This window comes from Pelophylax lessonae, assembly GCF_965119305.1.
Source record: "Pelophylax lessonae genome assembly, chromosome: 2".
In the NCBI taxonomy this organism is placed as follows: Eukaryota; Metazoa; Chordata; class Amphibia; order Anura; family Ranidae; genus Pelophylax; species Pelophylax lessonae.
In genome coordinates this window covers 201,896,821-201,923,016 of record NC_138769.1, presented here as the reverse complement: position 1 = coordinate 201,923,016, position 26,196 = coordinate 201,896,821, and the positions used below count along the sequence as shown (strand labels likewise).

The 26,196-nt window shown below is 42.6% G+C and overlaps 1 protein-coding gene across 1 annotated transcript in view; it reads right to left on the bottom strand.

The window, feature by feature from the left end:
* Positions 1 to 1,904: 1,904 nt before the first annotated feature.
* SYTL5 (synaptotagmin like 5) overlaps positions 1,905 to 26,196 on the bottom strand; it is a 370,633-nt gene continuing 346,341 nt past the window's right edge. The window contains exons 19-20 of the mRNA XM_082245444.1: positions 11,854 to 12,062; positions 1,905 to 3,146 (exon numbers count right to left, since the gene is read on the bottom strand). Coding sequence (XP_082101570.1) covers positions 2,989 to 3,146; positions 11,854 to 12,062 — 367 coding nt within the window. The 3' untranslated portion in view covers positions 1,905 to 2,988. The remainder of the gene's footprint in view (positions 3,147 to 11,853; positions 12,063 to 26,196) is intronic.

Here is a 26,196-nt window from a genome sequence, read left to right as displayed (position 1 = left end):
TTGCCCAGGAATGGCAGCAGGCAGGTGTGAGTACATCTGCATGCACAGTGAGGTAAAGACTTTTGGAGGATGGCATGGTGTCAAGAATGGCAGCAAAGAAGCAACTTCTCTCCAGGAAAAACATCAGGGACAGACTGATATTCTGAAAAAGGTACAATAATTGGACTGCTGAGGACTAGGGTAAAGTTGTTTTTTCTCTGATGAATCCCCTTTCCAATTGTTTGGGGCATTTGAAAAACCTTGTCCGTAGAAGAAAAGGTGAGTGCATCCATCAGTTATGTGTTATGCCAACAGTAAAGCATCCTGAGACCATTCATGTGTGGGGTTGTTTCTCAGCCAAGGGAGTGGGCTCACTCTCAATTTTGCCTAAAAACACAGCCATGATTAAAGAATTATACAAAAACATCCTCCAAGAGCAACTACTCCCAACGATCCAAGAACAGTTTGGTGAGAAACACTGCCTTTTCCAGCATGATGGAGCACCTTGCCGTGATAACTAAGTGGCTTGGGGAAAAAAACATAGAAATTTTGGGTCCATGGCCAGGAAACTCCCCAGACCTTAATCCCATTGAGAACTTGTGGTCAATCCTCAAGAGGTGGGTGAACAAACCCCCCACAAATTCTGACAAACTCCAAGCACTGTTATTGCAAGAATAGGCTGCCATCATTCAGGATGTGGCCCAGAAGTCCTGACAGCATGCCAGGGCAAATTGCAGAGGTCTTAAAAACGAGGGGTCAACACTGCATAAACTTAATGTAATTGTCAATAAAAGCCTTTCACACGTATAAAATGCTTGTTGTAATTATACTTCAGTATACCATAGTAACATCTGACAACGAGATCTAAAAACACCGAAGGAGCACACTTTGTGAAAATTAATATTTGTGTCATTCTCAAAACTTCTGGCAACGGATGTAGTATGCACCCCACTATAAATGGTTTAACAATGTGTAATATCTCAAAATGTATGACAATACATGGCTTAAATTTTGGCTGATTCAGCAAAAACTGGACGAAATTCGGGCCATGGGTGGCCCAGTCAGCACCACCCAGCTCAACAAACTTTGAAAAATTGAAGGATCCAGGTGGAAAACTGCCAATCCAATGCACTGTTTAGATAATCAGACAACCACAGGGGGCAGTGGCTGCCTAAACACAATAATAGGAAGAGGAGCCCATGGGGTGAATGAGAGAAATCTATATGTGTATGACCAGCTTTTGATGCATATCTGTAAATGTTATTGATAGATTCTGTTAATATAGTTTTCTAAGACAATTTGATTTTTGATTTAGTGTCCCTTTACAGTTACTTCACAATCTTTTTCCACATACAGTATTATATACAATAAATATACTGTACAGTAAAATTATCAGGCACATCTTCATTGTAAAATATATATAATATATTTGTCTTCCTGAAACGCCTCGCTAAATCTAGACAATGCTTTTATACTTTGTAACATGGTCATAGAGAATTTCTACTATTTTTTTATGCAAAACCAAGAATATTAGCTTCAACATAAAAGGATATTTTACATTGTAACATAGACATTTACTAGTTTTCAGATGCAGCCATAAACTGGGAAAATAAAAAAATCAACAGAATGGGATTTTGTAAACTCAAAATCGACATTGTGCTTTTGTATTAACTCATTCAGTAAGTATAAAAACTCACTTAGAAAACTCTAACAATGCATTTAGTACAATCATGTACTCTCCCACTTTAAGGCTGCATGCCATGCCATGTACAGCATATATACACATTACTAATATTGAGGCTTGTGCCTTGTTGAAATGAATTACATCTTATAACATAATGGTAGAATGAAATACATTTATATGGATTAAGAAAATAGAATTAAAAGCTAGCTATGTAAAACCATGTCTAGTTATCGACCATTTTTTTCAGAGTTCTTATAGGGCGCATCCTTGCCACACCCTATAACCAACTGTTTCTCCTTCCAGTAAGGAGCAGATTTGTCACACTCAGCAACAGGACCATGATTCGGGCTAGATGGGGCTGCAGTACAGGGACATGTTCAAGGACTATTAAACATGCAAAAGGGGGGCCCAACGGAGCCCGTATCTCCTAGTTCCATAGCAACCTTGTGTGTTGCTATGGTTATAATTACAACTCTGATGACAACATGATAAAATTACTCTGGCTGTCTTTAGTTTAATTTGTGTGTAGGAACCTTGGATAACTGTTGTGTTGTAACACATATTCTAGACGGGATTTAACTACAGCCATAGCAGACAAGGGTCCTTAAGACAAGTGAAACATGAAAAAAAGAAGTGCACCAAAAGGCAGTGCCACATTCCCCTCCTATAGTGTAAGGCAGTACCCACATAATGGATTACAGTATGTACTAAATTGAAAATCTATGTATTTCAATATATATGGACCCTGTATAAAATATTTACTGAATAAAATGGACCTTCAATTGTGCTTTGCCTGCTTTAGAACAAAGATAAGTAAAGATAAATGGCACATAGTGGCACTGCTTTCCGAATAAAGTGACAGTTGCATGGTTGAACATTTGGGGTAGGGATGTAATAAGGCCTTGTGATGTCTATTTATGTGCAAGGTAAAGATATGTATCATAATCAAAATAATGTGGCCCTGTTTTTTGTACTATTTATCTACACACATATTTTCTAAAAAAAATCAGACTTTTTTTTAACAGGCGTTAATAAATACTAATACAGAATTACCTAAGATCACGGGCTTTGTAAGTTTTCTTTGCAAAGTGTTATCAAATAAGAAATTTGATGTTTTGTAAATCCTAGTTTGCACAAATGTCATTGGTATGACAGTAAGTCAAACATTATCAGTCCCATATACAAATGTGCAGTAGCAACCCTTTAATTACAGTACTAAAGCTATGGCCGAAGTGCAGTCAGTCAATGAGAAGCAACATTGAAATGCCAAGCAATGGAATCCAGGTGAAACAGTCTATAATTTGAATCAGTAAGTCTTGACATGTTTAGGACTTCTGAGTTGCCTTTTTATTTCTTGTCTTAGTGGACCTTAGCATTAGGGTTCCTTCAACTGATGTTCCAGGATTGTCCATCATTTTCTGCCACAGATACTGTTCTTCACCTTGGGAGTCCATCCAGTCAACTTCATTCCCATTACTTATACCTGGAGGAAGGAAACCAAAGACAATGGCATATATTACATTTTAAAGTTTTGTTCATATAATTTTTGTTCATATAAAACTTTAACGCGGTTGATGTGTACCAATATGACATCTGTGTGGTTGCGGGTTCCAGAACTCACCCTGCTGGCATTTAGGGACACGCACCCACATGGATGTTATATTAGGACACATCAGTTGTGTCCCAATTGACAGCAATGTGACTGCCTGCACAGGGATGCACAGAAAACAGCTCTGAACTGGTGCATGGTATAATAAGCCCTATGTAAACAAGTTCTTATAGGTAATAACACCAAAGATTGTTGATCCAGGCAATATCTGGTTTCCTCCTAGGGGATCAGGAAGAAATTTTTTCCCACTCCCTGGAGCAAACTGGACCACGCTTTATTGTTTTTCTTTTTTTTTTTTTTTTTTGCCTTCCTCCAGATCAGCTGTGGGTATAGGATTGTGTATATGCAGTTTTTCTTTTTATTTATTAGAATCTGCCTTTCAAATACAGAATCTGCTTTTCCAGCTTCCTCATTCAGTGAAATATAATAGAAGACAAGTACTTGAATTAAGCTGGGAAAACAAGGCTATAAACACATAGTACATATATGACCAACAAGTACAGACTGTTAAGCAGTAGAAGGAACAACATACTGCAAGACCACTTAATGTCTATTAGAAGCTTTTTTTCAAGCACTCTTCATTTGCATACAAACTGTGTTCTGATGGTCTGTCTGTGTTAAAAACCTTTTTAATGCTCCAGAGCTATGTTAATACAACACCGATTTTCCAAAGTTCATGTTACCAAGCTGTGTACAGCTTAAGGTGGCCATAGACGGTTCAAATCTTGGCCGGTTCAGCAGGAACCACCCGAGATTTGAACAATGTATGGGCAGCCTGAATGTACCTGAGTTGATCAATCAACAACTTAGGTACAACCAGCCTGCCGGATTTTACATGCGATTATTACTAGCAGCTGTTATAGCTGCTAGCAATAATCATGGGGGAATGGGGTGGTGAATGGTTCAGCCGGAGAGATTCCATAGTCAGCACCCGTGCTTGCAGGAAAAACATTTGTTCCATCTATGACCGGCCTTACACAATGCTGATTTACTACAGAGGTAGAGAATACTCACTGTGCAAAGTTAATTTTCACCTACTCTAGTATATGTGGTGAAAGTTCACTTTGCAAAACATATCCAATCATATGCAAGGAAAACAAAAATTTTTTGTAAAATATGTTTCTTGGAGTACAGTACAGGGCACAGGAATAGTGATAGACAAATAGGTTATATGTTGTTACCATTCAGCTGAAGGTAGCAGCATATAACCCAGTTGTCTACGACTTTACCTGAGTCCTGTAATGTACAATCAAGAAGCAGGATTTTTGCTTGCACATAATTCGACATTAGAAGCACAGTTTCACCTCATTGTAACACAAAGTTAATATGTTGTTGCAGTGACTCACTTCCCCAATCCCCCTCCCTATGAACAGATCTATTAAAGGTTTCAATGAGAGACAGCTGTCTGAAAGGAGGCAGTCTCTGCAGCGTTCTCTTTAGAAAACCCTTAACACTCGGAGAAGTCTGTGTTATAAATGTAATGCTTATTTATAAAGGAAATATTATATATTCATAGCATTAAAATCAGCAAACAAAGTTAGAGACCTAAACCTAAGCTCCAGGCAAACTGCTGATTACACAAATGTAATTGACATATGAGAGCTCTTTTATGTTGCAAAGGATTTTACTCCTGTCCATGCAGTACTGAGATTTAAACAACAAATAAAAGCTCTGTATGGCACGACAGGAGGCCGCTCTCTCTATGGCATTTCAGTAAAATGTACAGGCCCCCTGCCCCCCCAAAGGCTCATTTCCCCCACTCTCTCCTCCTATCAGCATACTCCTTGCACTGATTGGCTCCTTGTGCTGCTTCTCATTCCCCCAGTCTGAGCTCTGCTGTACAGTGGATTGCAAGAGGCTGATAGTCAAATTCAGGTACTTACACTGCTTGCTTTAATAAATGTGATTTAGAATGTGTTACTGAATACATGGCTGCATTCATTTATGTCTTCTATACCTGCCTGGAGTTCAACTTTAAAATAATTGAAATAAAATGGATTCAAATTATTTTGTGTATTTAAAATGCAAACAGTCTAAGTATGTGGATTTGACCCCGTATCAGCCTGCTGCAATCCACTGTATAGAAATGCTCAGACTGTGAGCCTTTTGATAGGAGGAGAAAACAAAGTGACATAGAGATGAGTTGCTTATCCTTTCATTGTCCAATCATAGGCTGGGGAGAGACAAGACCTGTAAGTTGTTACTTAACTACTGTGGGCTATTTGACAGGGATAAGTAAATCTTAGACCTGGAAGGACAGAGATGCAACTACTTTTGCAGGAAAAACTATTTCCATATACAGCGGGAAAAATAATTATTTCACCCCCTGCAGATTTTGTAAGTTTGCCCACTTACAAAGAAATGAAAGGTCTATCATTTTCTATCATAGGAGTATTTTAAATGATACAGAATATCAACCAAAGATCCATAAAAAACACATGATGCAAATGTTATAATCTGAGTTGCAGTTTAGTGTGTAAAACAAGTATTTGATTCCCAAGCAAACATGACTAAAGGCCTGTACACAATTGACGGAAATCGGACAAAATATCCTCCGATTTTTCTCTCTCTTGCTCAGCGTTCATTACCATTTTTATTTAACAGTGTATAAATGTTCACAAAATTTCTCGTCCGATTTTTTTTTTTTTTCTGGGACATTTGATCCCAGACTTCCGGGTTGTCAGCAACTTCAGATCATGCGCGGTATTTCGTATCCGATTTTTCATGGACGTACTGCATACACATTAAACAAAAATTGGTTGTCTGGGGACGGACGATAACAATTTGGGTCTTTGTCCCTCCGTTTTTTTTCGTTGAAAATGTCGGCATCGGTTGCTGAAAGTTGTGTACACACTAGCCGAAAATCGTACGATTTTACCTCGGATGGGAATTTTCGGCAGATTTTCTACTAGTGTGTACCCCACTTTAGTATATGGTGGAGAAACCCTTGTTGGCAAGCACAGAGGTAAGACGTTTCTTGTAGTTGGTTACCGGGTTTGGACACATCTCAGGAGGGATTTCGGTTCACTCTTCTTTTCAGATCTTTTCTAAATCCTTGGGGGTTTCTTGGCTGTCACTTGGCAACTCAAAGTTTCTGCTCCCTTCATACATATTCTGTAGGATTAGTGTCTGGAGACTGGCTAGGCCACTCCATGACCTTCTTCTTGAGCCCTTCCTTTGTGGCCTTGGTGGTATGTTTTGGGTCATTGCCATGCTGAAAGACCCATCCACGACCCATCTTCAGTGTTCTAGCTGAGGGAAGAATGTTCTCATCCAAGATTTTACAGTACATGGCCCCCTCCATTGGACCCTCAATGCGGCAAAGTCGGTCTGTACCTTTAGCAGGGAAACAGCCCCAAAGCATAATGTTTCCACCTCAGTGTTTGACTGTAGGGATTGTGTTCTTAGGGTCATAGTCAGCACTTTTCTTCCTCAAAACGCAGGGAGGTGAGTTAATGCCAAAGGGCTTAATTTTGGTCTCATCTTTCTCCCAATCCTTCTCTGAATCAGTTTGATGTTCATTGGCAAACTTCAGACCTCTGTAGACGTCATACGCATTGACGAAACGCGCGTAAGGTGGAACGCACGCTGCATACGTCACGGGTGCCTGAGTGAAACGCAAGCCAGTATTCACCGTTCTCCACTCACGGGCACCATTTCGGCTGGCGTTTTTTCTTGTTTTTTTATGTATTGTACACCTACCTACTCTATTAAAGTATTTTTTAATGGTACTACACTATCTGGAGCCCTTTTTTTACCCTGCATACCCTGACCGGACCCTGAGGATCGAGGCTATCCAGGAGATGAGATCCTGAGTATTGCGGTACTACAGAGCCCAGCAGTGTTTTCTCTGGCCCTGGTGGCCATAAAGCGGTTATAGGTCTTAATACCGTATGGTATATAAGACTCACATCATCTGGTGAGTGTGTTCTCCTATTATCCCCCACGGTGACAACACAAGTACCAGTATTGGATCATTGGAGGATTCAACACAGAGTACCTGCACTTTTCCTTTTTATTGGCACTCAAGATATACCTGCATTTTCACCTGAGTCACTCATGAACTTTTATATATGGACTTTTTCTACCTGCACATTTTGCACCTGAGGCACTTATTAATTAAATGTATTGAATATATTTATTTGCTTTGATATTGCTAATTCTATTTGATTGCTTTAATCACTCATATATAGCATCTTCCTCACCATTATTATTACTGCTTATCTGTCGTTTATTATATTCCTATACTATTATTGTGATATTTACCTCAATTATTTTAATTTTTTGCTATTGTGTTTTACCTATATTACTTGATTAAGTTATTAGCTGTAACGCTCCTGCGTTTTTGTAGTAGGCTGGATTTGCAGCTGCAGAATCTCCACTCAGTAGTCATGTAGAGATGTGTTGAATAACCAGATCCAACTCTCCAGACTCATCACTGTGGGCCCGTCAGCTTCAGCATACAGATATACACACACTCAATAAGATGTTCCTGGAGTGATAGGATGTATATGATAGTATGAAGGTGATGTGCTGAAGGGACAGGTGTGAACAGTGACAGAGATGGTAAGCACTTGATAGAAATGTTCAGGAGAGTATTAGATGGTATTTAGGTAGAGTGCAGATAGGTTAGTAATCGAGTATGGTAACAGGTGGTAAGGACAGCAGATGACAAATACAGGATAGGCTAACCCAGTGCAAGGATAGATGGTAGTAGACTCAAGAGCTAGCAATCTATGTAACAGTGCAGATGATAGAATTAGTATGCATTGATAGTAACAGTCCTTAATGTGCAGAGGTAGGTAGTGTAAGTTAGTTTATGGAGGATTCCCCTGTGGGGTACTTATCACTAGTAAGGTTAGTAGTAGAGGGGTCCAGTAGTGAGGGAGTGATCCGGTAGCGAGATACAGGGATCAGTAGCGAGGTTCCGGTCTGTTCCAGGTAAAAGTAAATAGCTGGAGGTTCCGGCAGCGAGACAAGCTTGTAAGCATGTAGACACACAGGCACATAAGCACAGGCACAGGCACATTGAACGAACAACGTGAGAGAGAACGCCGGCGGTTGAAATAGCCGCTCAGAGCAGCGCTCGGCGATGACGTCATCCGTCTTATAGGTGTATGCGTACCACCTAATTAGAAAGGTGGGACGCATATTGAAAGAAAATGGAAATTAAGGGTACCAGAGGTACCAGAATCTTACATTAGCATTCAGCACTTTATCTGAAGCCTACCCTTATTCCAACCTTTGGTACTGACAAGCTATTGTCTAGCCCTGGTTTATTGCAAGCAAGCATTATAGCTGACCTCAATTCATTGTGGCCTTACTTTCACCATATCCCATTTCCTGTAGCAGCTGCACTTTACATATATATATTTATTTTCTTTTACTATTTCTACCCACATGTTGGAACATCCATAGGCGCGAGGGATATACACACATTTCTTTGTAGTATATATTTTTTAAAACTTCAGATGGGCCTGTACATGAGGAGGGGGACCTTGCGGGTGCTGCGGGATTTTAATCTATGGCAGCGTATTGTTACCAATGGTTTGTTTGGAAACTGTGGTCCTTAATGCCTTGAGATCATTCACAAGCTCCTCCCATGTAGTTCTGAGCTGATCCCTCACTTTCCTCATAATCATCCTTACCCCATGAGGTGAAATCTTGCATGGAGCTCCAGACCGAGGGCAATTGCTGGCTATTTTGTATTTCTTCCATTTGCAAATAATCACTCCAGCAGTTGTCTCCTTCTCACCAAGCTTCTTGCCGATGGTCTTGTAGCCCATGTCAGCCTTTTGCAGGTCTACAATTTTCTCCCTGACTTCCTTTGACAGCTACCCATGATGGTATGGTTTGAATGGAAGAAAGAATCTGTGGACAGGTGTCTTTTAAACACATAACAAGTTGTCTTAAGGAGCACCTTCCTAAATTGAAAGGACTAATCTGTGTACCACATGAGGACATACTGTAGCCAGTCTGTGGGAACCAGAATTATTGTTGGTTGGTAGGAGATCGAATACCTATTTTACTCACTTTGTAACATTTGTATCATGTTTTTTCTGGATTTTTGGTTAATATTCTTTCTCTGTCGTTTAAAATACACCTATGATAAAAATTATAGTCCCTTCATTTCTTTGTAAGTGGGCAAACTTACAAAATCTACAGGGGATGAAATAATTAATTTCCCCACTGTAAGTATATCATCTGTGTATTTAGCTATTCGCCTGGAGTTCAGGTTTAAGCAGCTCTATTTTTTACCTTTGCCAAAAGCTTACATAAATTAATGTGGTGCATCCATACTTTTACCAATCAAAAGGAATTGAGTACACCTTATGAAGCAGCACCCCAATAATTTGATTAATTTAATTTTAAACACTGTTAACCAGTCCCAGTCATCCTTCAATGATTAGACTATGCGGAGAGATTTAGGAAATGCCACATGCATTGTAATTTTTTTTATTTTTAATTTTTTTTTGTTGCCCAGATGTAGGCAGCTAATGCCGCCTAGCGTTCCTTATCTCCATGCATTGTTCATCACTTGAAGGCATGATCAAGAGAAACCTTGTGAATAAAGACAAAGACAAAATGCTCTTAATTCCAATAATACATTCTCTTTAGGCAAAACAATTCTCCTGAATTAATACTGTAGCTGTAATTAAAATGAGATTGTTGATTAGTTCATTTAATAAGATAGCATAATGAATATCAAAAACCATTTTGCAAAACTGCAGCACTGGATATTAAAAAAAATGGACTGAAATGCAAAACAATGAGACCATTTGTTTTTGTTAGCGGAGGCATCTCATGAGCTAATTACAATAATTACAATGGTATATATCTTCACAGACGAATGATTACAAAGTCTTCAGCTGAACCTCTATCAAATTAAGCATCCATGAAATTAACTTTAAAGGAGATTACAATGGAGACTGAAGATGTCTGCACGGCGTGGTGCCCTTTTGTAGATTACAAGCCAGGAACTCCACTCAGAAGTCCAACTGAAGCTTTTGTTTTCTGACACTGCAAATTACGTTTAAAGATGAAAAGCCTCATTAAAAAATTAAATACCCATATACTGAGTTCTGCCTTCAAAATCTGTAAACAAAGTCTAAAGCTTGCCATAGACGGTTCGAATCTTGGCCGGTTCATCAAGAACCGGCTGTGGTTTGAACCCTATATGGGCAGGCTGAATGTATCCACGTTTGATCAATCAACTAACCTGCCGGATTTTACATGTGATTATTGCTAGCGGCTGTTATAGCCACAAGCAATAATTATTGTGTTCTCCTGGTGGGGACAGCTTTCCTCACCCCCCACAAGGGAATCAAGCAAATTTCTTTCTTGCAATCCATGGCTGCAGGAAATAAATTTGCTCCATCTATGGCTTGCCTAAGGTAGACTACTAATGATAAAGATTCTAGTACTCAAAAGTCTTAAAGATATTTAACAATGTTAAAAATTAGATTATAGAAAAAAACTAAAAACATTGGAGATAATTTGCTAAAGATAAATAGTTTCTTTACTTTGCAATTGAAGGTTGCAAATTACAAGGAAATTTCATTTAGAGTTAAGTGAATGTTGTGAGATTTCACATAGCAAAGAATACAAAATCATGTCCAAGGAAAATAAAGAGCAAAATGTTTCCTTGCACATAATGGGATGATGGAACACTGAGCTCTGGGGAAAATTCCCTTGAAAAGTGCAACTACCTATTGCAAAGTGAACAGTGTATATGCCTTTAGAAAATCAACCACTATGTATTTTCTTGTCTGTTACTTAAAAACCTCTCCCAGTCCTGTTGCTCTGGGTTCCCAACTAACCAATCAGTGAAGTGGTGTAGCCCAGGCGCCAACTACAAGAGGGCTCTTTGGCAACAATTGAAACTCCGTTATGCTTCCTATGCACAGGATGGATATTGCAACCTTTCTCATGCAGGACTAGGGAACAGGTATACTGTAATGTTGACCCCACTACCTGCACATACCTCTACCCAAATATGCAACCCCACTGCTTCACTTAACTCCCAGGAATGTGTGGAAGAAGGCCTGTTTCGGCTCCAATTTGTAAGAATTCTCTCTCCACCCCATGAAATTGCATTGTGCATGCTTATCAGCCTGTTGTCTAACACCAGTGATGCCATTGGCCACGTATCAAGAAGAATGAGTTACATGTTCCCTGCACACCCAGAAATGCTGAGTGAGCAAATGGAGCAGTGAGGGAACAAAGGAAAGGTAAGTATATGCATGGGCAAAGCACAGTTTTCCTTTAGGATTCTATCTCTTGCACAGCAGATGTACAGCTATGAGGCTGTAGACACAGCAGTGCCTAGACGCACTCACATACCAGGAGGTGCACTATTTTTTCTCCAAGAGGTAGAGGTATGGTAATGTTTAAACACAATTACCAATTCTAAACTTTCCCTAAAACATAGGCAAATCTCCACTTTTCAAGTTCAGGTCTACTAATTATTCTGAAATCTCTGCTAAAGGAACGGACACTGATCTACTCAATTACAAACAAGTTCCATCATATTATTTACTTGAAACTCAACAAAAAAATAGATGTATGACTGTATACTCACCACTGCCACAACTCAAGCTGACTCCACCCAGAAACACATTGCTTGTCAATGATTCCTTATCCCAAACAGTCAGCTCCAGGCAGACGTTCTGTAAGTCATTGGGCTCTAGACTTGTGAAGGAGAAAGTGTGGTTCCATTGAGGATTTACTGACTTTTTAATGATTGCAGTTTTGTGTTTTGTGGATTTGTTGTTATCAGGTAATAGGTATCTAGAGATAAAAAAAAAATGTTAGTATAGAAAAATACTACCCACAATGAACCCCATAGAATTTAAATATCTGCTAACATGCCATATGAGTTTTTGTGCTTTCTGACACAAATGCTGGGGTTCATTATTGCAGCCACTGACACCAATGCAGGATGGTATTATTGCGCCCATTGACACTAAACCTGAAAGCCAATTCTGGGGGTTTGAATGTGGCCACTGAGACCAATGCTGGGGGCTAATATAATTGATACTGCCCATTCAAATAAAATGAGCTACCTAGCTTGACGCAATGCAGATCAATAAAACACACTGCTATTGTGTGGCCCTCTCAAAGCATCGGGAGGGGTACATTTGAGGTCCTCTAAAAATTGAACTCTACTGTTAAAGCTCCTTCCTGGATATATGTTATATTTTTATTATTTTTTTGTTTTATTTGCTATGCTTTTTTCTACGGAAATGGAGTTACCCTTTAATTGTCAGCTATAGTCATTTTGCAGAGAATACATATTTTTCTTATTTTTTAAACTTTTTTTCTTGATTTAATATACACATTCATTGTATTTCCTAAAGTCCAATTCCAGACCCCTGCGCCCAGTCTCCGGCCCTCTGGAGCTCTCCACCAATACTTGTCTTTTGTCTGGTCACCTGACACAGAGTCTTCACCACCTGTTCCCCAGTGCTGGATGGTTTGCAATGATGCTCTGTATCATTGTACTGCATGCGCAGTTTCAGTGGTGACATCCCATAGGAGGTAGGCCCATGATGCTGTACACTTGGGGTCCTTTCACATGGGTGGTCTGATCAGGTCCTCCTGTCAGTTTTTCAGGTGGACCTGATCGGACCCTCAATTCACCTCTATCAGGGGAGGGCTGGGAGCCTTAGGCCTGAGGGGCATTTAAAATTTTTCCCTATAACTTTATAGAACTGATCCAAACTTGTACCAAAAATAAGAAGGAATTTGCAAATTTGTTTTCTTGGTCATAATAAAGAGAATACATGCTAAAACAAATCCCATATAATATATGCATATAGTATACACAAAATACCTGTTAGGGGGGACTTTTGCACAGTAGGCACGTAACCACTTCCAGTCACTCTGCACAATACACAGCCAAGGCTGTAGATGGTTTAGAAGGAGCAGTGGTGCATCACCACCAGTGATATCACTGCTTAGTACAAAACATGTCCAAGCACGTTGTGCGTCAATGGCAGCATGATCAGATAGATGCACCAGATTTACTAAAACTGGTGCAAACAGAATCTGATGCAGAAAAATGCAGCTTTTTCAATTACGCTTTGACAATAAAACCTAGAAGCTGATTAGTTACTATACTGAGCTGCACTAGATTCCGGGTGCACCCATTTTAGTAATTCTCCCCTTTCCTCTGGACCAACTGCCGGTATAGGATTGTGTATATGGGATTGTATGGTTGGGTTTTCTTTACTGTTTTTGTTCTTTATTGGTTGAGCCAGATGGACTTGTGTCTTTTTTCAAACTGACTAACTATGTAACTATGAGTAGGTGTTGCCACCCTACAAGAGGAAGTTCAAAACTCAGAATGATATGTTAGGAACAAGAGCTAACATTTAGCTGATTTTTAGATCAAAATTAATAGATACTGTGCTATTGATATTGCCAGAGGTAAGGACAATCCATTATTAAAGTTAGTTTGTGGTTTTACATACACTTACAATGCTCAGGTACAGGAATATTTCCCACTATAGACTATAAGAATTGCCCTGAACCACATACAAATAGCTCAGGCACCCTGGCATTTCCATATATAAAATGACAAAGCTCATCCTAAATTCTATGTGAGCCTTAAAGTGGAATTTCACTCTCCTAATCAACATCAATTATTTTTAATCCTCATGCTGCTAAATAGATAGGAAAGTATATTATATTTACTTGTTTTAAACTTTTTTTTTTTTTTTTTTACATTTCTTTAGTTACTTCCTGGTTTCCTGCCTAGGCAAATTATGTCATACATCCCAGGAACATTCAGGAGGGAAAGAGGAGATATCTCAGCTAAGCACACTCTCCTGTATGCATACTTGAGCTAAGGGCAGAAAGTAAATGCTACATGAACATTTGCCCTTACTCAAGATGGCCAAGGCCAGAAATGCTAGGGGGTGATTTTTAAAGAGATTCCCCAACAAAATAAAGCATGGAGGCATGAATGGATGGGGGAGTTTGCTTTAAATAATAAAAATGAATTAAATTGTATTTTTGGTTTGTGGTGATTAGAGTGCCAGTGAAGATTCGCTTTAACCATAAACGTATTTGCTCTCTTTTGGTCTCTTATATATAGAATTGAAAGCATTTTGTTATAGCTGTTCAAAAAGGAAATACACTGAGCTTACAAGCTCAAGTGCACTCCACAGTGTTATCTCAAGCAGTTATCAAACCTGTCCGATTCACTTCTGTGAACTACAGAACACCTCTCTGCTAGGTTATATAGATGGTAGAGTAGGAAGGGTTCTGTAGTCATACAGTGATAGCACTGATCCTTCATAGATACAGTACACTGAGTAAGTGCAGTCATCCTAGCACAGAAACTGTTAGGCCGGGTTCACATATGTGCGGCCGCGGTTCCGAGCACGGGGTCTGGTGCGTTCCTGTTCACCTGTTCAGGTGAATATCAGGTCCGAATTTGTGCCTGAATTCGCACCTGAACTGACCCAAACACGTACAGGATCCTTCTGGAATGCAGACCGCTGCCAACCCTGACATGTGTGAACCGGTCCCAATTGAGAGCCGGTCACACTCACATGTCATGCGAACTGGATGCGGGGAAACACGCCTCCAATTCGCACATATGTGAACTCAGCCTTCCTGCTAGGATCACTAAGTGAAAATTAACCACTTTAAGACCGGAACATTTTGCTGCTTAATGACCAGGCCCTATTTTGCGATTCGGCACTGCGTTACTTTAACGGACAATTGCGCGGTCGTGCGATACTGTATCCAAACAAAAGTTATGTCCTTTTTTTTCCCATAAATAGAGCTTTCTTTTGGTGGTATTTGATTACCTATGCGATTTTTAATTTTTGCGCTATAAACAAAAAAAGAGCGACAATTTTGAAAACAAAATATATATATTTTTCCCATTCTGCTATATGACATTCCCCCAAAAAAATGTAAAAATAAAATTTTCTTAACATTTTAGGCCAATTTGTTTTCTGCTACATATTTTTGGTAAACAAAATCGCAATAAGTGCAAAAGTTATCACGTTTACTAACTACGGGAAAGATTTATGTCATTTTTATAGTTTTTTTTTTTTACTAGTAATGGCGGCGATCTGTGATTTTTTGCGGGACTGCGACATTGCAGGGGACCAATGACATTACTACAGTAATCAGTGCTAAAAATATGCACTGTTACTGTAATAATGACACTGCAGGGAAGGGGTTAATACTATGGGTGATCAATGGGTTAAATGTATGCCTCATGCTTACTGACGTGTGTGTGTGTGTGTGTGTGTGTGTGTGTGTGGGGTGGGGGGGTTCTGTGACACAGACAGAGATCCCAGGTTCAGCTATGCTGAATCCTGTGATCTCTCCCTGTCTGTCACTGAGAAGATCCGCCTGCTTTGTTTACATAAGCAGGTGGGTCTTCTCACACTTTCCCCGACGATCGGGGAAGAAAGACGGCCTCTCCTCCTCCAGGCCCGACTCCCGCTGTGTCTAAACACAGCGGGAGCGAGCCTCCGACGGCGCGCCGCCGAGACCACTAGGAGTCCAGCGACGTAGGTCTACGTCGCTGGACCCAGGGGAGCCGCACTGCCGCAGTAGGATTACTGTGAGCAGTCGGCAAGTGGTTAATGGAAAAAAGCCTAAATAAAGCAATACAACTACTACATCTAAAGACTGGTAAAATGCAATATATTACGCATTTGTTCTTGGGTTTTGATACAATTTAAACAGTACATTATAGCATAACTCTGCAGTTACACTGGGGTTTTTATAATATTTATGACACATTCAATACAATACAAAAGGTGTGTGAGGCATAAAAATGATGCAGACTATAAGTCATCAAAAAAGAAAAAAAAAAAAGGAAAAATTTAGAAAAAAGTTTGAGGCTCCTTTATATTTAAAACTCATAGCTGCAATATTCCAAAAACAAAATCAGAGAAATATTTTAATATTTTATATCAAAACTCTCACTGCAACAGCCCTGTTAAACCGTGATGGAAACTGTTTATGCTCTAAACAGGGGTCTTCAAACTATGGCTCTCCATTTGCTCAGGAACTACAATTCCCATCAAGCCTAATCATGTCTGTGAATGTCAGAGTTGTACAATGCCTCATGAGATGTGTAGTTTTGCAATGGCTAGAGGGCCGTAGTTTGAGGATCCCTGCACTAAAAAAAAACTGTTGAATGCATGTTCTTGAGGTAATAGGAAAACTGCAGAATCAGTTTGAAGCCAATTTCACATTATTATGAAACACATTACAGAAAACATTTTTTGCCTTACCCTTTGACAAATGTGTCTGAAGTCCCCCCGGATTTCACTGCAGTTAGATTTTTGGCTTCCTTTATTAGTACCTCTAGTATTCCTCCAGTTGGCATGGGGATTTTCTTTGACCTTCTAAAACTTTTCTTTCCTACAGAATGAAAAAAAAATTACAAAAAAACATTCTACCAGTTGTGTTTTCCCATTCTTTAAAATAAAAGGTGAAAAGAGAAAGATACTTAGTAGCTATAAAGTGGCTCCAAAAGCCAGGTAGTCTGAGCAATAAACTACTGATGGCTACTTCGTAAAAATGACTTACCTACTGTCACTGGTTCCAGTGGAAGAGTGAGGTTTTTCTCAGGAGGAATGTAGCGTAACCCAACTGTGATTTCTCCTTTATACTGCAGGGGTACATCAGATGTCACGTCCATCTAAGAAGCAAAGTCAATGTGTCCATTAGTTTGCACAATTTACCGTATTTCCTTTCTAGAATGTACATTTGTTCTAGATCAGTGGTTCTCAACTCCAGTCCTCAGGACCCACTAACAGGCCAGGTTTGCAAGATAACTGAAATAAATCACAGGTGATACCATTTGCTGCTCATTGATTGCAGTACTCTAGTCTGCATCTCCCCAAGGTAATACTTAAAATCTGGCCTGTTAGTGGGTCCTGAGGACCAGTGCCATCTTAAGAGCATTAAAGGGCCCTGGGCAATGCAGTGCACTGGGTCCCCGCCTACAGAATCATCCAGGAGAATAAAAATGCAAATTATCGATAAGGCAATATTTATTGGTACAGCAGTGCCAGGCTAATGACAGCTTCCAAGTTCGGCGGCTGAGTCCGGTGAACACACACACAGATGGGATTCAGACTCGACTGTCCAGTGTGTGCCTGTTCCCATGGGGGCAGACAGGCATTCCTGCAGTTGTGGGCTCCCCCAAGTGGCCTGACAGCAGCACAGGGCCGACAGGCGCTCGCAACCTGCTGGTTCGGCGGCGGGATGCACACTGGAATCCGAACTAATGCTTGGCTGGGGCTGGGTCGCCCATTCGGTAACTGCAGTTGAGAATCACTGTTCTAGATGGATATTGAACATTTTTTTCTTTGTTATACAAACATTTGATTATTTTTTAAAATTTTTTGACAATTTTTAGGCATTTTATCAAGGCACCCCTGCAGAAACCTCAAGGCACCCCATGGTGCCAGGGCACCCTGGTTGAAAAAGGCTGCTCTAAGCTCTCTTTGCTATGGAGATACCAGCCTGTATGCCTGGTGTGCCAAGCTGGTTAGTTCAGGGAAGGGGGGGGGGGCGATGCTAAAACTGAACCTGCATGGGAGGGCGTGGCCTGGCGCAGCATGTAAGAGGACGCGTGTGAGAGGAGCTCCGCCGGACCGATATCCTTTACCGCTAATCCTGCAGCCCTCCGGGCACAATAATCCTCTCTTCACCTCCCACACACCCGCGGCACCGACCTCCGCATGTCTCCGCCGAAGAAAGGCTCCGAAGCTGCGGCAAAACTAGCTGCATTCCGGAGACTGGAGAAGGAGGCCCCGATCCAAGATGGCGCCGGCCCGCCGCTCGTGGTGGAGGCGCCTGAGAGCCCTGCTACATCTAGGGTATTGGAAGCGATTGCCACTTGCCAGACCATGCTGACAACTAAAATCGAGGAGGTGAAGGTAGATATATCATTGATGCGCCAGGATATGCAGAAGCTAAGGGACAGAGTTGGTGAGGCTGAACACAGACTTAGCGAGGTGGAAGACTCCCTCCCCCCATTACAAAACTCCTCAGACAGGCTGCAGCATCAAGTAAACCTTATCCTCCAAAAACAGGATGACATGGAGAATAGGCTGCGCCGCTGTAACCTGCGGTTCATTGGCCTCCCGGAGGGCTCTGAAGGTGCAGACCCCTCATCCTATTTGGAACAATTGCTCATTCAGACGTATGGCAGAGAATCCTTCTCACCCACTTTTGTTGTGGAACGTGCACATCGCCTCTCAGGGCGTCCCCCCCCTCAGGGTGCACCCCCCCGCACATTCATCGCTAAATTCCTGAACTATCGGGACAGGGATGCCATATTACGCCTGGCCAGAGTTAAGGGGAACATTCCATTTGGAAATCACAAAGTAGCGATTTTCCCCGACTTCTCTGCTGAGGTCCAGAGACGCCGCAAGGGCTTTCTGGAGGTCAAACGCAGGCTGCGTATCAAGAATATCAAGTACTTCATGTTGTACCCAGCCCGTCTTAGAGTGGAGGGTGAGGACCGAGCCCACTTCTTTGAGGATCCGGAAACCGCCATCTCCTGGTTGGAAGGATTGGAAGCCAGAGCCTGACCACCTTGCCCTGGCGACTTCATGACACTTTCTCCCTTATTGCCTATGCCTTTCACTGCTGCAGGGGTGGAGGGGGTTTTGTAGATCCTGCGGAACTCAAGACTTTGCATCCCCCCCCCCTCCCCCCTCATTTCCCTGGCCTACTGCTCCTGTGTTTGACCGGCGGAGCGTCCTAGCTCCATGAATGGAACTGTCTTTTCTGTTCTCTTCCTATGGATTTCCACCTGCCCATAGGCTTTGCTACCCAGCGATACACCTGTTGGTTTTCGCCCCCTACACCCGCTCAGGCGTGTGTTTGCGCCCAACTCCCCTGTTGCCCCCTGCGACTTTTGTTGGACCTGGGCCCCCGGGTCCCCTTGCTTATCCTAGCTGTATTTTGCTGTATTTTTGTTGACTATCCTGGGGGTCCCTGGCTCCCTGGTTTTGCTCTTTTCCAGTCGCATGTGGGCCTGTTCTGGTTGAGGTGCTTGTTTGGGAACATGCCCGCACAAGTTGGGGTTGGTGCAGGGCAGGGTGGGGGGATTGGGGTATTACCATTGTTTACAGTTTATATTTGGTACAATCTCTATACTGTTTATGTTCTATGCACATTGACCTCAAGTAATAACTGCCTGCTCTTTTACTGCCGTTTATTAATGCCAGTGTATGACCGTGAAATTTTTAGTTCTGTGGCCTTATTGCCTGAGATCCTGGGAGCCTCCGCTCCACACTCCGTATTACCCCTGCCATGGCCGCATTGAAATTGTTGACGTGGAATGTCAGGGGTATGCGCGATAAGATTAAACGGACGGCTGTCTTTAATGTCCTACGCCGTGTCCGGGCTGACATTATAGTACTGGTGGAAACACACTTGGAGGGCCGCGTACAGCAGTCTCTCAAACGACCCTGGGTTGGCTGGGTGCAGCACTCAGCATATAGCTCGCACTCCAGGGGTGTGGCGCTTCTGGTGGCCAAGTCGGTACATTTCCAGCTCCTAGGATCTCAGGTCGACCCAATGGGCAGATATGTCTTTCTCAAAACGTCAGTCTATGGGGAGTTGATGTTGCTGATGGCTTTCTATGTGCCCCCCCCCTTACTCTACTGTGGTAATAATGGAGGGATTGGCGTTTATGGCACAATGCCCGGGGGCCCCGGTGATCTGGCTGGGCGACTTTAACAATGTGATGGACTCGGGTCTGGATAGATCCGGTGGCGCCTCTCAGGCGCCGCCGGGGTCGTCCCCGACCAGGTTCTCCCGATTGTTGGAGAGCTTTGGTTTGGCCGACTCCTGGCGCAGCAAATACCCCGCTCAGCGTGCGTACTCCTGCTTCTCGGCTGCACACCATTCTATGTCACGCATTGACATGATATTGTTGTCCCGAACCCTGCTCCCCAGGTTACTGGCGGCGGGCTTCGCCCCACGGACTCTGTCTGATCACTGCCCTTTTTGGATACTGTTGCCCTTGCCCTGTAATAGACCTCCCCCGGCCTGGCGCCTGAATCCCGCCTGGCTCCCCTTGGTGTCTGATGGGAACGACATTGAGGGGACCTGGACACAATTCTTTTCTGATAATGAGGGCACTGCCTCCCCGGCTGCGGTGTGGGAGGCATTTAAACTGTTTGCCAGATCCACTATGATTTCCAAAATCAAAGCTGTTAAGGCTCGGGCTGCCGAGGAGATCTCAAGGGCAACGACAAATTTAACTGAAGTTGAACAGGCCTTTATGGCGGACCCGACTCCGACACATGAATCCCAGTATAAATTGACCTCTAAAGTCCTTTCCCAACTTGAATATGAGAAGGCGAAATCTAAGATGTTTTTTCAGAAGCAGAATCTGTTTGCACATGGAGAGCGGGCGGGGAAACTACTCGCATATTTAGTCCATTGTGAGGATAGGCCCCCGGTAGTTATTACTTTAAAGGATGACCTGGGTAATGAGATCACTGATCCTGCTGCGGTGACACAGTGTTTCCGATCATTTTTTAGTACACTTTACACCTCTAAGGCCCCTGCTGACTGTACTGACATGCATGACTTTTTGGACTCTATTGACTTTCCCACTTTGACATCCGACCAGTTGGCGACCCTCGAGGCACCCATTTCTGTGGAGGAGATTGCAACAGCCGTGTCCAAGTTCCCTAGATCTAAGGCCCCCGGCCTAGACGGCCTCCCGATTGAGTTCTTCTCCCAATATTCGGAACTCCTTTCTCCTAAATTATTGGCTTTGTTTCAATTCCTGTTCAAGGATGCAGTCCTGCCCCCTTCTATGCGGGAGGCGTTAATTGTACTCATCCCCAAGCCGGGCAAGGACTTACACGCCCCGGAGTCTTACCGTCCCATCTCTTTGCTCCCAGTTGACACTAAAATCCTTGCGAAAATTTTATCCCTTCGTCTTAACAAGGTGATCCTTTCGCTCATACACTCGGACCAGGCCGGGTTCATGCCTGGGAGGAACACCTCATTTAACCTTCGCCGGTTATTCATGAATCTCCAGGCACAACACGACGGAATGGGTGGCAGGGTGGTGGTCTCCTTGGACACGGCTAAAGCATTCGACTCGGTAGAGTGGCCTTTTCTATGGACCTGCCTGGACCGATATGGCTTTGGACCTAATTTTATTAAGTGGGTCAAACTCCTATATAGCGCCCCGGTAGCTAGGGTCCTGGCCAACGGCTGGCAGTCGACCGCCTTCCCTTTATCCCGTGGCACTCGACAAGGGTGCCCCCTCTCCCCTCTGCTGTATGCCCTGGCCGCGGAACCCCTGGCGATGGCCATTAGAGCACATCCCGGGATTCGTGGCCTACGTAGGGGACCACTAGAGGAGAAAATCAGTATGTATGCTGATGACACTTTGCTGTATTTGGAAGACTCTCGAGAATCCCTGCTCACAGCCCTTTCTTTAATTGAACGGTACGGACGATTCTCCGGTTTTCAGATAAACTGGGATAAATCACAAATTCTTCCACTCGACGAGAGCCCGCAGGCGATCGCCCCCGCAAACCCGGCCTTACAATGTGTATCCCGCATTAAATACTTAGGGATTCAAGTGACAACTAGCTCAGCAGATTATGTCCCGGATAATGTTCAACCCTTGTTCCCTCTGCTTAAGGCTAAAATTCAAGTATGGTCTAAATTACCACTGGGAGTGATGGGTAGAGTCAATTTAATTAAAATGGTTCTCCTTCCCAAAATTCTCTATGTTGTATGGCACTCTCCTATTTATCTGCCACTCAAGCTGTTTAAGCAGATGGAATCGCTCCTCAAGACCTTTGTTTGGGGTGCTAACCGGCACAAGATCTCCTGGCGCAAGCTCAAGAATCCTACAAATCTAGGGGGGTTGGCCCTTCCGGATTTTAATCTGTACTATCTGGCAGCTCAGTTGTCCCAGTTCTTTCATATAGATAAAACGGATAGAGAGCGCTTCCTGACCCTGCTCTGCCCTGGGTGGGCTCATCCCCTCGGGGACCCCCTTCTAGTTATCCTTAGGGGCGTCAGGGGCTCGTTGGAGCCCCTGTGCCCCAGATCACTTCTATATCACTATTGTCGGATCTGGGAGGTAGTAGCGTCCAGGCTTCGATGCCCTCCATTCCACACCCTTACCCCTCTGTGGCATAATAGCACATTGCGTGAGTTTCTTTCCATCCCTGATCTGTCTGTATGGAGTGGGAGGGGTATTCTTCTCCTTAGCCATATCTCCACGACCACTGGTCTGCGGTCTTACGAGACCCTGCGAGACCAGTTTGCGCTCCAGGGCCCCATGCACTACAGATACTTGCAGCTCTCCCATGCCTATAGATCTCAATTCCCTGATGGCCCTCCTGAGATGGAATCGATTACCACCCTTGAGATTGTTAAAAGTACAGAACCCAGTCACCTCATTTCCATGTTCTACTCTGAGCTCCACACACCTTCTTCGACCACTTTAGCTTTTGCACTTAAGACCCGCTGGGAGCGTAGTGTGGGGGCCATGGAGGATGAGGAGTGGGAGGATGCCCTGGAGACGTGCCGCAGAGTGTCGCCAAAACTGTCGGATCGCCTAACCCAGACCTTTATATTACACCAGGCTTATCTCACCCCACTTAGACTGTCCAAATATCGCCCAGACTTGGCCCCCTCTTGTCCTATGTGCGGAGACCCTGATGCTTCCTTCTTTCATCTACTGTGGAGCCGTCCCCAATTACAGACTTTATGGCAACAGGTAGTCACATTTCTACATGACAAAATGGGGTCTCCTCTACAACTCTCTCCTAAAGAGTGTCTCCTGGGGGTCTATCCGGATGGAGAGATGCCCAAATCCACTATCATATTTCTTCAGGAAACCTTATTTATAGCACGAAAATTGATAGCCAGACGGTGGATGAGACCCACTCCTCCCACTTTAGGGTTGTGGATTAAGGAAATTAATAGTGTCATCCCATTTCATAAACTTCTATATAAACACAGGGGGTGCCCTCAGAAGTTCAACAAGATTTGGGACAAATGGGTGCAATGCCCTGATACGGCTCAGTAGTGATGTGGGTAGCTACTTTATGCTGACCGTCCTTGTTAAACCAATATTGTTTGCTTGAGTGTTGGGCCGCATGAAAGTAACTGACTACTGCCTTATTTTTTTTTTATTTTTTTTTTTTTTTTACTGTGTCTGTTCTGTCTCTAAGTGTTAATTACTGTGAATATTTGTATTCTTGTACCCCTGTGTATTATGAATATGGTCGAAGTTTCAATGCATGGTTTATCTTTGTATTGTACCAAAAGTTTCAATAAACCTCACTGTTTTGAAAAAAAAAAAAAACTGAACCTGCATTGGAAACTCTACCCTTCCATTTTCTCTGCCATCTTTGCCTTTGTGCAGGTAGAAATGGTGATGATGTAAAAGAACAGAGACGGTGGAACATATTTATGAAGCAGTGAATGTGACATTCACTAAACATTCACAGGTGGTTATTTCAGGTAATTAAAAACACATGCACCAGAAAGATTCACTTACAGTGAATATTTGGCGAATGTCGCCTTTACTGATTTATAATTTTGCCTCTAAATAATTTCTGTCAGTCAATTTATGTAAAAATGAGATGCACCTTGGCTTGCAGTGTAAAGGTCTCATCTTCTTGATTTTCAAAGTTCCATGAGTCAAGAGGAATATTTGCTTCTCCTAAAAAGCTGTTACGCCCAAACCGATCATTATGCCACACAGATAACTGCAGTGTTCTGGTTTCCAGTTGAGTATGACTGATTACGTACTGTAAAATATATAAAAAATGCAAAGAAAAAGTAAAGAATGTTAGGTTAATAAAAAAAAAAAAGTACAGTGTACTAACGTTTACAATTCTATGGTAGAAGTGATACAAGAATTTTGGTGAAAAACAATCATAACTGAATAAGTTTTAGGAATTGGATGTCTGTGATGAACCATTAGCACATAATATTATAGACTACAGGGTAGATTTACTAAAGGCAAAAAGGCTGTGCTCTTTGCAAAGTGCAGTTGCTCCAGAGATTAGTAAATGAGGTAAGACTTCACTTTGCAAAGAATACCCAATCACGTGCAAGGAAAATAATAAAAAAAAAAAAAAGCATTTTTGCTTGCACATGATTGGATGATGGAAGTCAGCAGAGCTTCTGCTTATTTACTAAGCTCTGGACCAACTGTACTTGCAGAGTGCAACTGCTCCTTGCAAAGTGCACAGTCTATTTGCCTTTAGTAAATCAACTCCAATATCTTTTACTCAGCAGAGTCATTCAACAAAGGGGAACGCGTGAATGAATGAGTGAATGCATGAATGTGTTTGTATAATTTTATGGGGTAAATTGTGGAGATTGATATTGATAGACTGACAGGATGGGTCTACAAACTTTAAATGTAAAAAAATATTATGGCTTGTAAATTTAAAAACGTTCATAATAATCAAATGTTGGCTGCATCATTTAAGCAAGGAAGTCAACAGATGAGATTATCAACTTGTCAAACTACAATAAGAAGATCCTTTCACCCAGAGCTAGAACTAGAACCTTCAGGGCCCCAGTGCAAGTAACCATGAAGGCCCCCCCGGACCCCTGGTCAGGGCCCTTCCCTTCAAGCCTGGGACTCTTCCCACTGATACTGGGGCGCTTTACTCTCATTGCAGCGCCCTTTATTACGGTTCCGCAGCGGGACCATTTCACAAGTTCTGCAGTGGGCTCCCTTCCTGCCATCTTGGGGCCTCCCCACTGTGGTGGAATGCCAGGGCCCGGTTGCAAGTGTGACCTTTGCGATCCTGGAAGTTCTCCCACTAGTGTCAGTAGTTTTTATTTTTTAGTATTTTAATTGTATTATTTTTTTATCATTTTATTTTATTTTTTTACAATTTTACTATGACTCAGATTCAGAAAAGGAAAGAGCTGGTAAATTACATATTTACTGACCCTTTCCTGGTTCTCTATTGTGGCACATTCCCTGCAGCATCCAGCAGGAGAGGGAAGGTAGCACAGTGGGGAGGAGGGGGCTGCACAGTAGGAGGGGGGACCAGGGGAGCACACAGGGGCCCAGAGACAGCAGAACACAAGTAACCTGGATAAGAGGAGTGGCGGGGGCAGCATACAGAGGAACCAATCTCCTCCATTTTCCTCCTGCAGCTACAGGAGAAAAAAGAAGGACAGTGATTTCTCTACATGCTGCCCCTGCCGCCCCTCCTATTCAGGTGTACAGGGGAGCCGCACAGGCCCCCTGGAGCATGGGGCCCGGTTGCAATTGCAACCCCTGCAACCCCTTTAGTTACGCCACTGCTTTCACCTAACAGGTGAATGGATGGGTTGCTAGAAAACAGAACAAAAAATCTGCTGGCTGGGTGCAAAGGTGATAGTTCAAATGGGTGTGTTATAATCCCACAGGTATGGCTGCTCACATACTCAGATCTTTTGAGATATAGACAAAATAACTTCATAAAATTGAGTACTTGTGTGAAATACTGACAGTGTTCAGCCCATAGGGACAGTAGATAAGCCAGAAACCAAAGTAAAAAAAATGCTTAAATTTATTCAAGAAGTTCAATAAAAACATAAATCCATGTATATCCACTAGTACATTTTAATGCTTGCATGTGTAAAACTGACTGATTTGTCAGGTATTGGATGATTCACAGTCCCAGACCCACAGGGGAATGTACCCAATCTCATATCTCTGATGGAATGAAGAAAAGTTCCAGCAGCTGCCAAATTGCGGAGACCCGAACAACTCGGGGACACAGGAAAGCTCTGCAGTCTGGCCAGAAGGACGTCACAGCCCTACATGTAGGACGGACTATACACACCCTGTGTAAGAGGATGGGAGAGCACAGGAGACTGATACAGGAAGGCAAGGATAAACATACTATTCCACATCACTTTG